General features: G+C 35.0%; 1 protein-coding gene across 49 annotated transcripts in view; it reads right to left on the bottom strand.

The window, feature by feature from the left end:
- Nucleotides 1-7,740: 7,740 nt before the first annotated feature.
- LOC124407219 (microtubule-actin cross-linking factor 1) overlaps nucleotides 7,741-15,467 on the bottom strand; it is a 175,049-nt gene continuing 167,322 nt past the window's right edge. For 32 of the 49 annotated variants that reach the window (XM_046883122.1, XM_046883125.1, XM_046883131.1 and 29 more), the window contains 8 exons: nucleotides 15,102-15,247; nucleotides 11,458-11,617; nucleotides 11,146-11,271; nucleotides 10,881-11,058; nucleotides 10,355-10,417; nucleotides 9,813-9,932; nucleotides 9,095-9,157; nucleotides 7,741-8,522 (listed from right to left, as the gene is read on the bottom strand). In XM_046883122.1, coding sequence (XP_046739078.1) covers nucleotides 8,357-8,522; nucleotides 9,095-9,157; nucleotides 9,813-9,932; nucleotides 10,355-10,417; nucleotides 10,881-11,058; nucleotides 11,146-11,271; nucleotides 11,458-11,617; nucleotides 15,102-15,247 — 1,022 coding nt within the window. In that variant the 3' untranslated portion in view covers nucleotides 7,741-8,356. Of the gene's footprint in view, nucleotides 8,523-9,094; nucleotides 9,158-9,812; nucleotides 9,933-10,354; nucleotides 10,518-10,880; nucleotides 11,059-11,145; nucleotides 11,272-11,457; nucleotides 11,618-12,684; nucleotides 12,747-13,823; nucleotides 13,931-15,101; nucleotides 15,248-15,467 lie in introns of those variants that run through there. The other 17 variants (XM_046883126.1, XM_046883127.1, XM_046883163.1 and 14 more) reach the window with 13 other exon arrangements.

Below are 15,467 nucleotides of genomic sequence, written 5' to 3'. Positions count from 1 at the left end.
GTAGAAACATTAATTATTGTTCTTAGGTCAAAGTTTTCAAGGAATTTCGTACAGAGGGAGTTCTGAATCTACGAAGTCGAAGAAGTTTACATCAAGAATTAAACCGTGCCTTACATGTGGTTTGAGTCACAGCGATAAAATTTCTTCCTCCATAAATCTTTCTCCTTCTCCTTACGCGACGCATGTTGAATATTTTTATGATTATGTCATTATCGCCGTTCGACGTTTCTTGAATTCCCACCCAATTTATTCTCTACGGTAAAGTTTTAAATTATAGATTTTTTAATCTAATTTCTTTTATCTGCGATTCAGATGCTTATCTATCGCGATTAGAGCAACATTAGATGCTATATCCTAATTTTCTATCACCTTTTCTTTCGTACATGTTTCAGTTTCATTCTATTTCAGTGCGTTATTGTAGAGTCAATATAAGAAGATGAAAATAATATCCCCAAATCCTTTTACGAATCGTGCGTTACAAAGCAAATAAGAAAATTCTATCTCCATTTCTTTTTTCCTTCCAGCCAAAGGGATTTTGACATCTTCCTATAAATCGACTAGTATATATAGGTCTTGCAGTTTCTGCTATTCTCTGTGAAAACTGAGACAGTTATTGACTCTGTCGTTCGTAGAATAGCGCGCCTCTATATTCATTGTTTTACAAAATCTCGTCCGTGACCCTTTTCTGCCTCTTTCGTCGTCCTTTCATGAACAGCTCTCTCGTTCTATCGCCCAAGGGAACACGGAAACCAATTTGACACATCTGTTTTCTACTGATCCATACCAGCGTTTTTCTTTTAGAGATATTTTTGCAGAATAAACAATTCTTTCTCGACGCTGTATTGAAATTTTACAGTAATTGGAAGTACGAGCATCACGCCTTCAACTTTCGTATCGAAAGAACAGAGAATAAAGTTTACCAAGCTCGATTGAATAAGAATGTGAAAAAGTCACGGCAGTGTTTTTCGTCGATGAAATTGGATGAACAGTTTATTTCGAGTGGAGATATAACGCAAAGTTTCGATACCTTACTGTCAGCGTCGAGCTTTTTTCGCACTCTCTAACTTCATTCCATTCACTCCTCTAATTTCCCCTTCTTTTCTCGATCTTGAATTGATTTTGGGATTATGTGACGCTATTCACTATTCTGGAGGCCCAACAGTCTCTGCTAAGACAAATTACCACCTTCCGCATGTCTTTCCAAAGGTAATGTAGGCTTTCTCAGGGTGGCATCCGGTCCCTGTCCGTCTATTTTTTCCTCTTTTTGCTGGCTTCACCGTAATCTTCACCAATCTAAATGCTGCAAAAAAGCTAGGTCAACTTCTTTGAAAGTAATCGCCAAACCTGAGCATGAACCTAAATCCGTACACGGATTCAGGTTGTTAATGAGCATCTCAGGGTGAATGACGAGCTCGAAGACAGTATTATTGCGCAGTGTTATAATTGGGTATTGATTTGAACCACGAGAAAAGAAATCATTCTAGATAACGGAAGCGAATATTTTTCGCTTCTAGTTAGGTATAATGAAAGAAATTTTCAAAAATACTGTATAGACTGCGTTACGAAATTCAGAGCAGACGGTGAAAAATCCTTCCATCATCCGATGTACGGTTTCATTTTGACTTCGTTAAAACATTTCGGGCGCGTTCTATAATTGAATTCCAAATGTGATTCGAAATGGACAGAGAGAATCAGCGTTGATCTCGTCAAGAGATCCAAAGTTAGACTGATTTATTGGAATTTATTTCATAAATCTCGTTTGAACTAGTAATACCAACCGAGATCACTCGTGCTTGTATATTGGCCGAAAAGATTAACTGATCCAACAAATTCCGTGACCTAGCTGTGTAAAGTGGATTTATTATCGGGCTACACCTATAAAGAACAGAAAGAACTTCAGCATCGCGAGTTTTACTCACCTTTTTTTTTTTTATTTCTAACTGACGGATGTAATTTTCTCTCCCCATGGCAGAACTGCTTCTGCTTTTTCTTTCATTTTACTTGCCTCACAAAGGTACTTTATGTACATTATGAAATACAAACCAGACTCATTGTCATCTGCTGTGGTCGTGAACAAATCTTCACCCACCCCAAGAAGATAGGCCTTTGCTTAATTATTCGCGCGTTATCGTCGCGCGTAAACTTTCAGGGGTTAGGCATTTATTTTGCTAAACTTTGACGACACAGGGATAGCTCTTTATCTGAAACTGGAAAGTTCTATACAGCCAAAAAGAGATTCGTCAACACGCAACCGCAAGAAGAGTTTAGCGAGCAAGGAGTTCCAATTTATGAGGGAGTGCGGCTCGATGTATTTCATCGTATTACACTTGCCTCCAAGTTGCTCTGGACTTTTTTCTCAATTCAACCAATTTGGATGAGTCTGCACACTCGAATCCATGACGATGATACAAGGCCTCGATTTCAACTTAGAGTAGGTAAAAGAAGTTGGTACTGAGTTTTGATGAAAGCCAGAAAAACTACTGCGACGTACCGAGAGAGAGTCGCGAACAAACACAGGCTTCGTGCAACTTCAGACAATGTGACATTGAACTGTAACGTACAAAACTGTAATATCATTTCGATGAGCATGATTACAGTGTAAGTCAATAAGAATTTTTTCGCCGACGTTACGTACGAAGTCTCTCGTAACTCCATACACGCGAATTTTCAAGACCCAATCTATAATTTCGCGAGACAGATTCCAATTTGACGCAAAGTAATTCCGGAAAAAGTCACGTTTTAGACATGATGAAACTCCGTAAAGATGCAGATAAACGTAGATACATTCGGACGTGAAAACATTAAATCATAATATTCAGGTTCTTTGCGGTAGGACTTTGCTGTATGTGGTTAAAAAATTTCAAGACTTTTTATTCCACACTGATACGTCTGACGAGACGGTTAATATGCCAATTGAACCGTGAATTGCATCTGTACATCGTTCTCGAGATTTTCTACTTGACAGCATTCTCCCTATAACGCACAATCAGTCAAAATGATTGCATTTTGAACGATGTCTGGTACAGGCAACTTTTGATTTATGTTATTTGACTTTGATAGGTTCGAGTCTGACCAAGGGAAAGCACCCCATCATTTCTACGACAGAAATGCAATGACGTTAATCCACCAGCCCTTTTACATAATACGCTGTAGTCAAGTCTACACGTTAATTTGTAAAGGTTGTGGAAACACTGGAAGATCCTTATATCAACTTGATCACGACTTCTGTTTTTCGTCTCTTGGTCCACTCCGTGTACTTCCGTCGTTGTTCGTCCTCCGCTGTCCGTCACTGTCTGTTTTTCTGTTCTGTGCCCCTTTTTCAACCAGTCTGGGAAAAAATTTTTGTTCATGTACGAAGAAATTATAAGCCAGAAAAATGTATTATTTTTTTGTGGCTACCTCATCTCCTGTGGTTTTTTTTTTAGCCTGTTCCTCTTATTGATCGCTTCAAAACTCTAAAAAAATGGCCTTGTTGAAATAAATTTAACTTCAGTCGACTTTTGGTAGCAGAAAACGAGTCTCTGACAACAGTTGACGACTTGTAGTATTCCGTCCTTTTTTCTTGCACTCAGTTACCTCCTAGATGGCAAGTAAAACCGGCCAAAATTAAGAGTCGGACAAGGAGACACACGACGAGATACGGATTGAAAAAAAAGATGAAAGATTATGGAAAGAGCTATGGAGAAGAGAACCCGCTGCAATTCGTTTCCTCGCATGATTACTAATTCAGGGTTTATTGTCAGTGTTAGAATCCTATTCAGATAGGAATGATTTTTCTTGTGATCACTTTGGCACTTATGTCTAATTTCTTCTTATTCTATTATCCGTCTGATCGACAGGGAAAAATGTTTTTCATCCCTAAGGACAAAGGGCTCCAGACTGCTGATATTGTCTCACGACTCAGAAACTTGACGTAAGCCAACAATTTGATCTCTGTAACAATCTCACAGTAGTGATAAGCCGAATCAAGTTTGACGAAGTCTAAATTCGGTTTCTTATTTTGTCAGAAGGAGACCGCGAGAAAATTCAGGACTTGTCAAAAGAAAAGCTTTCAACACGATGGAACCGTAACAGTCAAACAACGAAATTACTTGGGGTGGGACTTTTGGGTAGCTATCTCAGGTCGCGACGTTGTAACGAATCTAACCAGCCAAACGACGGCCCAACGCGCTTACTACCACGAGGGATGAATGTAGATTGCATCGTTTGCCGTGGGTTTGACGACAACCCGCGGGACGAAAACCGAAGATGAAACTTAGCGACGCGATGCGCGACCATCGGAACTTCGAAATCAACTGCAGGATGTCTTTTACTTTTCGAGGGTTGACATAAGAAATCCTTCAACTTTGAAAAATGCAGCGCAATATAACAAAATGAGCTTTATCCCCCCCCCCCCCTATCTTGAAATTTCCAACGTTACATATATATATACTCGTATCAGGGATTTATGTACTTTAGAATCAAGCATCGTCAAAGTAATTAAATTCACTCAACTGGAATGCACGTACAAATTTGCCTCCATCCCAATTGGCGTGTACGAGACATTCTTTATAATTAAAAATACGTGAGTGAGTACTTTGATGTATTAGGGTTGCAGGGTGCTAAACGACTAATATGTACAGCAGAGGTTGTAATCTCGTTGGCACATTGAATTCTAAAAGTGTTCGTTGTCCACACGTGTACGGCAATTTGAACAGTCTCATGGACTTGTCGCGTTCATTCATTATACGTATACAATATCAACTTATGGTAAATTTCGTGAATTGAAAAAATTCCGATCAAATTTTCGTCGGAATCCATGGTGGATGAATATAAGTATTTACCCTCATAGACGGTATTGGGAAGGTCAATCAGGTTCAAAATGCTCTTATTAGGTGATTCTGATGTCTCTTATAGCCACCGTTATTCGATGATGAAAAAATATAATAAAATAACAATAATTTATCCGCTGTGTGCGGTTATTACAGAACATCACATGTTTCCAAGGTCAGGTAGGTTTTCAATTCAACATGCGAATCGGCATTTTTAGCGAATCCCATTTTAATTCATTCTTTGGGGACTCAGTTACTAAGATAAATGTACCAGTTATTGATCCTACCCCAATTATTGCCTTTTTTTATTGTATGTGTTTGATCATTAATTCTAACATTAACAAAATTTTTTTTTTAATTTGTAGTGTCTAACCAGCTAGCAATTGGTTTTATTCATCGAGAAATTCATAATTTGTGCAATCAATTAATAATTTTTAAAAATAAAAGGGTGAATAATTGGATCTCATCGTGTCAATAACTGCATGGTACACTTACTTCAGTCAACCGTACACTTGTAAATTGATTTTTAATCAAACAGATCCACATTTTCTGCGTAGTTAAACGAGCAATCATCAAGATGCCATGAATTTCGATCATGTACGGATTGCAAACAACGTTTGGATCACTGCAACGGATGCTGCGTTGGTCCGGCACGAAAATGGACGGCAAAGTGGTGGCACTCAGCTCTCTGTGCTCAGGATCTGCTGCTTAATTGCGCCAGAGAAGGATCGCATCATTTATCAGGACCCTAGCATGATTATATAATAGTGCCGTGTCATGCTTCTCTATATTCGAGATACATTGAATGGCATGTAATATAGTGCAATGTCTAGAGATGAATGTAGTTGCTAACCACATTTTTTACCTTAAATTTCCGATTTTGAAACTTATTAATCAATTCAAAAAACAATTTGAACCGAGATCTATAGGGATTTTGTTGAACTGTTTGCAGTTTCAATGGGGAGAGATTTTGATAAAAGTTTGGTGAAGATGCGGAATAATTGTTATAAATTACTGTTTGGCTAATATCAGATACTTCATGAATAATGAAGCAGTGACCATTAGTTAATGAACGGCAGGTGTGTAGGGTGTATTATTATTAATGAGGTATTCAGCTTCGCTAGTAATTGTGTGATAAAACTGAACATTTCTATTTCCACTGACCAAAAAGTGGTGTTTGAGTAGATAAGAAGGATTTAGGGATAAACGTAAGTTGGGCAATTACAGAGCCAAAAAGTAGAGAAATGAGCTTTCAAATCTGTGTTTTTTAAATTCGTCTTAGCAGGCTTCTATTTAGAGTTGTCAAGCCAGCAACTAAAATAAAAATATAATTATTTAACAGTGTCAAAATGAGAACGGAGTTGAATGAACGGAAACCAGGTCATCAATCAACAGTACAAATTTCTTACCGTCTATTTTATTTGGTATTTGTATTTTTACGTAAACTATATTCAATTTCGAATCATTTGTCAGGTACACAAAAAGAAGCTTTTCAATCCGACGTGATTCATCTGTTACGCAGTCTTAGCGAAGCTGAGTTTCAGGTTGAATCAAGTGTGTCTTGAAACATTGAAAGATATTTTTAAATATATATTTTTTTTCACAGCGTTATTAGCGATGGTACAGATTTTACAGTAAGGCAAAACAAAATATTATATAAATGATGAATGTTAATACATTAATTATATTAGATAATAATGTTAGGGTTTCTTCTATTATATTAATTATATATTTTTTAATATAAAAAATGGAAATGTCTTTTTTTTTTGGTTTTATCTAAAACCGCACAGGCAGGCACGTTTTTCTACTGTTTCAGACAAAACCGTCTTGTCTTATCTAATCCATAAATCTAGCAATATCCTTGCCAATGTTGCGTTATGAAGTCGTTCTAATAAGGCGTCACAACGCAGTTGAGAACAAATTATTCATATAATTTGTGCAACGTAAACGTAAAGCTAAGTTTGATTTTCATATAATTTTCTTTTTTCATTCTCCATTTTTAGTATCAAAACTTGCTAACATCATTTAACTTTTGTAAATAATTTCGCGATAGAATAAGAGAACCAACCAATATTTACATAATAAATTCTCTTTTTCCGCAGCATTATTTTTATAGGAGTTGTTCACTCAAATTCTCTTTTGCATAAATTTAATTAACTCCATTGATTCTTGCTTTTTTTCTCATCTTTTTTATGCAGTTTTGAGCAGTCACGCATGATTCGACAGAAGAAAACAAAAATAATAATAATAACAATTATTTGAAAAAAAAAAAAAAAAAACACTAATTGTGTTCTTCTAAATATATATATAAATATAGAAGACACAACCTATTTGCGACAGAACAAGAATATTGGCATTAAATAATATTCCATGAATATATTATTATAAAATTAGGAGAATTATTACTGAATATTGTTACATTTGTAAAAAGAATACCTAGGGCAACTAGATAAAGTTTGTTAATATTAACTCTTCGACGAAAAACGTGAGTGCGCCATACTTAATTATCTGATTTGTTAAAATTAATACGCAATAAAATGTAAACATTGTACCGTAGGGAGAAGTTTCCGTAAACTAGATGTTTATGTGTTTAATACCCCGAACCGAAACTTCACACCATACGCTACAGATACTTACACTTTATTCTCTACCTAGCTAACTAATTTTAGTCGTACTTAAAAAAAAAAAAACACGCTACTGAGTTGGCAATATATTCCAAACTGCAATGTCACGATAATTTCGTTTTTTTGTGATGCACAAAGCATATCTCCGACCTTCATAATGCCATATTCTATCATTGTGAAGTAAGGTAAATCGTGTATAAAAACCACAAGAAAACAAACTATTGTAGACATTCTAAGTGGAAAGGAATTACTTTCAGAACACATCACATATATTATTATTAGTTACCTTTTTTCAGTTTTTTAAATAAATAAGGAGATAACTATTTTAAGCTCGAGTGGTGTCAAGACTAAACAAACTGATACTTTTTCTTTGTATTCAATAGTGAATGATCAGTTTAAACAAGGATTCTGCAAAGCTGATACGATATCAATTAGTTTTAAGTATTAATAATTGACGAAATGCGCGTTTACCCCAATTATATTTTCAATATAATTCACGCAATCATCATGTATTTTTTTTATTAACGCGATATTATGCCTCAATATAATTTCATAACTATCTAATAATTGTCATTATCAGCCTATCTTTGAATACCTTGCATATAACAGTACGTTGTTCTCAATTTCTTCGTTTTTTTTTTCTTTGCCCTAATTCTTCGCGGACAAATAGTGCAAGCAATTAGGAGCTATGATGATCTTTCATCACTATATTTGCAAAATTATTTTTTATAATGGAAAGTCCGATTTTACAGACTTTAAATGTATTTTTTCATGGTCCGCAACGTTTGTAATGATGTTTTTGCTCGTTTATAAATTTCAAATGTTCTACCGAACTCGGATATCCTCTATATGGCAGTTTTTAATAATCTGTTGACAATTTTTCTTTTTTTCCAAGAGAGAATAAGCAGTTAAGTATGCTTTTTATAGCCTGAACGGAGCCCGTTGCTCAATCGGGGTTGGAACCTTGCCACCCTTCTTTGTCCCTGGAGTTGAGGATACAGACGTATCCGATGCCCCAGATGGTTTTCGAGCAAGTTTTGACGTTGGCGGAAGTGGCGTACTGGAGCCGCTGGATGGTGTCCGTGTCCTAAATTATTATTTATAGTATTAACGATAGTAAATTTTCTGATAACACCTGTGTTTAGAATCACAATCATAAGTAGTAAAGTATGTTGGAATCTGTTAGAATTTTATACTTTAAATATTCCAGTTTTTTTGTTCACGAAAAATTTTGTACTGGATTATTTATTTGTATACGTCACGAAGTTTGCTGCTATTTTTGTTCAACAATAAGTACAATTAAACTATGTACAAACACAGATTATGAACATATTTCAAAAAGCTTCACTTATAAGTCGAAGTTGTAGTATAGCGACATACAAAATTTCATTATAGTTTTTTTCACTCAGCATAAGCCCGTTTCCGCTTTTTAAGATCAAAAAATCGTTCCCAATAATCATATTCCGAATTCACCAGGGCAAAAGTATGAATCAATACCAAATATGAAATTGGTAGAAAATATGTACAACAAATTAATAGATGAATGTAAAAAATGCTGATGATAATCTGAGTAAAGAGTATTTACTGCACTACTTGGAAATTGGGGATAAGTTGGCCTTACATTGATCACTCTGATTAATGAATATTTCCAAATTTTACCTATTTGTTTGCCTGACGGTCGAGGGGATGTTAGTTGCTGAACTTGTACGGATGGAACTGCTCCTGAGCATTGCGGAAAGAAATTGTTAGTATTAATTAACAGAAAGTAAGCTCAAAGCCATAGAAACTCATCCTCTAATTATATATTCTAAGAAAAAGGTTATTTCTATGATAGTGATTTATAGATAGTAGCGTTCTACGAATCAACTTTCAAAATCCTGTATATACAGACAGTCAAATGACATCATTCCACAAGACACAGTGATGGAGGAATAAAAAAAATCAAACATCACTCAACGACACAAGCCACAATAATCTCAGCATGCGAAATATCTGTTAAATCCACTTCAAGCTCTGGTTTTACAAAGCAATAGTACAGACATGCATCACATCAAAAGTTGTGTATGTATCGCCATGCTAGAATGTGGCACAGCGTATTCATTGGAATCTGGTCATGTATACAGCCTTCTACTTCCATTTAGTATCAAGATTGATTGAGTATTTCAGAAACTGTTATCAAAATTACAAAGATTGTCAGTGCAGCCTGATTTATGTTTAGTGCTAAATATTTATACTTTTTAATGTGAGGATTTTATCAAATATAAAAGGCTGCAGTGTACTCTCAACAAAGTCTGTGTGAATATTTAAAGCAAGAAAAACATAGTAAACAGCAAGGAAACAGCATCTATTTTGTTGAAAGACATGCGATCAGGCATACCCAGTGGAATCAGTAGAAATAGTGGATTGGTTGCTTTGTGTTGAATGAGTTGAGATATTGCTGATTGTAGACTGGGGAGATTTTATTTCTGGTCCAACGTAAACCGGAATCCTAGAGCGGCTAAACCCATCACCACATTGAAATTAGTTTTCCATTATATTATTGAATAATATTTACATCGCATAATGTGTACATTGCGGGTGTACAAGATCGAAGCACACTTGGTGCTTATTATAATAATGCATGAAGATTCATGTTGTTATAAAACAACGCAAGTTCAAAGCAAATGAACAAAAAGTGATAATATGAATTTATAATGCAACGAGTAATACCACCACCAACACTGTATGTATATGGACCGATTGCTTTCTACAATAGAGTAGATTGAATGCTTCGCAATCAGACGTTTTCAGAACAACCTTCAGCTTAACAAATATACCTTTTTTTTGCAACATATAGTACACAACCCGAACCCGTGTATAATACATGATGATAAAAACCATCCGTGAAAAATCAGGTAATAGGTTATTGTTGTTCTTTACCTAATTGGTGTTCCGACACCAGACAGGGTTGGTATACTCGATGCTCGATTCATTGAGCCGAACCTAAAAATTTTATTAGCTGCATGTTAAGGCCTGTCAATTAATTATTTATCAACCGTTTGTTGACTTGTATGACTGCCATCAAATTTACTGAAGGTTCAATCTCGGAACAATGAATCATGAACACACCAATCATTTGTACTTGTGAGTGTTTATGAGATTTAATCAACGTTTAATTTCGCGGTATGTAAACGGTAAGCATCGAAACGATACGGTATTTATTGGTTGTTGAGGCGAAGAATCAAAACTACTATTATTGAGTAATATTATACCTTCACTGAAATAACAATTTTGAAATCTATTATATATAGATAAATATATAAATAATATATAAATGCAGTTAGCATGTTACGTCATTAATACAAGTAACTAAAGGTAATGCAATGAAAGTTAGTCTTCTTTAAATCGTTGCAGGCTTACTTTACTTCATATTTATCAGTACTGGTAAACAAAATCCTTTACAAACCTGGAGGTTGCACCACCAGCGGGACTGATCAGGCCGGTAGGTGTTCGTGGACGTGAACTAGATCCATTAACTGGAGCCCCTAGTCGTCTACCAGAAATACTGTTGTGACGACTCGATGTTGGCGTATTACCTGTGGTACCCACAGTTCTACGTGGAATGCGACTTGGTGTGCCTTCATCTGCGAAATTTAGAAGAAATGTCATATTTATACCTGACACTTTTTTCCTCTAGTGGTAGAGAAAATTATTATGCAATTGCAGCTTACCAGTACTGTCTAAGGATTGAGTTGATCCATAACGGCTTGGAGGCTTGCTACCTTGTCTGGAAACTGGTCGACTGCTCGGCCGACTCGCTGGTCGAGATGCAGGCCTACTTGACGGACGGCTTCCTCCTGAAATAAAAAATTTGTCACATAAAAACGGATATTTTTATGGAAAATTTAAACATATTGACACTCATACGTGCTCCATGAAAATTGAAAGTTTCATTTGATAATGTCTCTTGTCAATAATGGGCACTTTAAACTGGAATGCAAACATTTCGGTTTTTCAGAGCATGAAATGAATAATCTATTTACCTGGGGTTAAAGTACTTCTGTAAGGTGTACTAGTTTTACGTGCTGGCGGCCTGAAAGAGCTTTCGTTGTCACTGAGACTGTCAGGTGTTCCAGCGCTCAATGAAGTTCTCGATGCACGTGTTTGACCCATAGGTGTACTTCGTGCACTACGCTCTCTCACCTAGACGTGGTAATTAACAGAGTTTTAATAATGTTTCTGAATTTACACCTTTAGAAGCTATTAGTCAAGCTTTTACAGCATAAAAGTGTACATGGATAATTAATTAAAACAACTAAAATTTACAAAAAAAAGTAGTTGGAATTATCATTCAAATATTACTCATTCTCCTCAACACATTTTTGTTAACTGTGGCAGTCTACTACACTTTGATAATTTATCATTTATTTACCGCAGTAATTGGTTAGAAGTGAATTGATATTATACAGTTTGCTATTGAGATGCATTGTTTTCAACTTGCGATTATGAAAAAGCTTTCTTTGCTTTCGGTGATCCTTAGCTCAATTGTATAAATTGGAACCATAATTAAGTATGAAATACAATTTTAAGTTGATGTGTACCACAATCCAATATAACAATGAATATATGAAAACAGACATATTTCCAATGTAAAGAGTTGTATTCAGTATTATTATGCTTTAATTACTAGTTATATTATACTTTACATGAGTTTAATTTGAAACTATTAATACAGTGACGAAAAAATCATAAGCTATCAGTTCATTCAACAAATATTGATTAATATGTTCAAGTAATCATATTTCTGGAAGCATACATCAATCGTCACTTAGGTACTATTGTTAAAACAAGTATATCCACGTTGGACAATTTCCCATTTTTTCACATTTAAAGTAATAACAAGGAGTAGAAAAACAAAAATAATTAATAATATATGTACATACCCACTGCTCGTACTACTTGATGTTTGAAAAGACTCAATTTTATTTATGGTATAGCAAGAATATATGATGTGTCAAGTAATACTAGTAGTACCAGTCGTAGTAGTAGTACTGGTATTATATAAATTTAAATATTACTCAGAAAATAAAACTAGGATTTTTTAAAAATTATAAAAATTGTATATAAAGATGTCACCGTGATATCAACCTGATCGACTTATGTGATCTTAGTTCAAAATAGGACAATTAAATACGTTAAAAAAAAGGTTGACTACTTTTTACCATAATTAAAACTGAGAAAAGGAATCTACCAAATACATGCTAACTTACCATAAGGAGCTGGGAGAGATACAGTAGTTTATGGTGATTTGAGGTGTCTCCAATCAACGCCACTATCCACGCATTAATACAGGATATAGTTAAAAAGTTTGAAAAACAAGAATATTCTCTACTCAATTTATAGTTGCATTCTAAAACAATGGGTAAGTTCCGTAATGGTAGCATGTCCGAGATAAATTTTTCCAAACATGCTGTGAAATTGGTCTTTATCTTCGAAAGTCCTTAACAATATCTCTCAAAGTCAGTTCAGTTGAATTTCTTTGCCACTGTTGAACTTTTCCATTGCGCTAAATGTTGAAATTTGCATTTGAAAAGACGAAACATAAGAGCAGGCCTGAATTTATGTACCACTAAGAGGACTAGTTAATGTCAAAACGAATACATAGAATTTCTATGATCATTACCCATCCATGCTAAGAGTCCAATATGGGTATGTCCGTTGCTTAGGACGGGAATACAATAGAAGGAAGTATTTCGAGGCATTCAAACAAACAGTACTCAAACCAGGTAAATAATAGTGGAAACAAAATAAACCAAAATAATACTATAAATGATTGAAATGGTGATTCATATCATACATTCGATTCTACACAATCAAACAGAATACATTGCACAAGTATCTGCGAGTTTCAGATAATATTGAGCATTCATAATACTATACCACGGTACTTCCTCAAAACCACAAACCCAAATTTTTGTTGCTACTCTCAAGTGTGCTTCGTCCTAGAATTATTTCAGTAGAATTTTTTTGGAAATTTTTTTGTGATGAATAGACAACAATTCTAATAAGCTATGAGGTAGTCAATTTTTTCAAGTTTCACAGTTTCTCAAGTGATAATTTTCAAAATGAGAATAATGAGTTTGGCTACGAGAAATTCTATGTGTGATAAAATTAATAAACAATTTTCGTGATGTTCAAAATTATTTAATGTATACAAGAACAAAAGCTTGGCAAAAATTTCGCAAAAATTCTACTCTGGTTTCTTCAGGAGCACAATGGACAGGAAATTTACTAATAAATCACGCTATTTTAGTAGATGCAAATCACAGGCTCACACGGACAGCAACGCAAAACAAAACAATAAATGATCACAAGGACGACAGAATGGAAGACAGAATTCATTATTTACCCAGTGGTAAGAGGGTGCGTGCATGTGGAGAGGGTATGAGCACGGGAGATCCTCCTTTTGCCTCAAACTCTCAAATATCGGCATCAGCTGGTTCATGAACTCCTCCGCTGTACCATAAACCAAAAGTTTTACAACGTTGTGTCTATTTTACAGAACATCTCTCTGACAACATATTGTTAAACGTTGTTTTTTGTTTTCCTGTCCGATTTTTAGCTGTATACAAACTTCCATAATGTAACTGTTGTTACGGTAAGCTTGACAAGTAGATATTGATTATCAATCATTTGACACTTATTGTCAATGAAATGAATTCGGCAATAAACATTCAAGTGTGAGAAATAATAAAGAGCCTGAAGTATTATATTTATACTTGAATTCCTGTCTTGGGTACAAAGAATCATTATGATGCAAGTATAATTTACGATATTTCGAAGATGGTGTAATGTCAATCAAAGTCTATGAGGATGCTACCATAATATTTGACCTGATCATTCACACAATTAAGGAAAGTGCATCTGTGCCGGTTTATCAACATTTGTGAAAAAGATGAAACCTATTCAACTTAATGATCACGCTGAAATCACATCTCCTGAGGTTTTAACGCAATCTGTAGTGAGTGTTGTCCTGAAAATGATATTCCAACAATATTTGTTCCTTACCAATAGTACCCAAAAACTCTTGAGTTTATCATAAACACAACATACCAAAGTGTGACAAAGTCATAACAAAGCAACTACATACAACTACCAATATACGTATACTTATCAACCGTGCTCATGCAAAGTGATCCTGTAAACTTCTAATATATGAATAATGTACTCACCAAAAAGTGTTGAAACCTCTTATGGCCACGTACCCCAGTTAAAAAGAACGAAGAGATTGTGAAAATGCGATGAATATGCGGTCTGATGTACGTCAGTTAAATTATAGAAAGAAAATCGTTTACGAAAGTGCGATAACATACAGAACTTGGCAAGAAGCTTTTACTTATCTGTAATTCAACTGCAGTATTAACAATTCACTCTAATAATTGTTTTATTGAAAATAAATCAAGCTTTTACACTTACCAAGATTAACATGAAATTATAGGTCATAGATATAAATGTGAAAAAAATTTATTGCACACGGAAATAAATTTTTTTCAAATAGTTTCTTCGGTCTCTAACTGTCAATGTCGTTGAAATTACAGCAATGTGAATGAGAGGTAATGGATCAGCAGGTTTCATTTCTGACACTTGACTGTGATGAAAGGATATTCCATGGGTCTGTCATTATTACCTTAGTTATGGGCCCAGCAGAGGATATTGGCGTACGTTGCAGGGTCGAGGTTGGACTCGGTTTGGACCTGAACGCCGTCATAGTCTGGCTGACGCCATCTGCCAGTATGAACTGTTCCCGTAGCTCAATGTTCGTCCTTCCCTTGGCTAGAGTGTGTTGCGTGCACGCAGTTAGTAGGAAGGCGTTACGGGATGCCAAGGATTGTAGGAGGTGCCAAATATTTTTTTTACAAAGAACAAATATAGAGAGGAAATAATTTCAATTGTACATAATTAAGGAAAAAAATTTTACAGAATAATGAAAAAAATAAAATAAAATAAACAAAGAATATGAAAAAAAAATTAGTATAGCATAATATAGTAGATA

This window comes from Diprion similis, chromosome 6 (genome assembly GCF_021155765.1).
Source record: "Diprion similis isolate iyDipSimi1 chromosome 6, iyDipSimi1.1, whole genome shotgun sequence".
Classification (NCBI taxonomy): domain Eukaryota; kingdom Metazoa; phylum Arthropoda; class Insecta; order Hymenoptera; family Diprionidae; genus Diprion; species Diprion similis.
The sequence above is the reverse complement of the archived record's forward strand: the minus strand, read 5'-3'. Positions and strand labels throughout refer to the sequence as shown.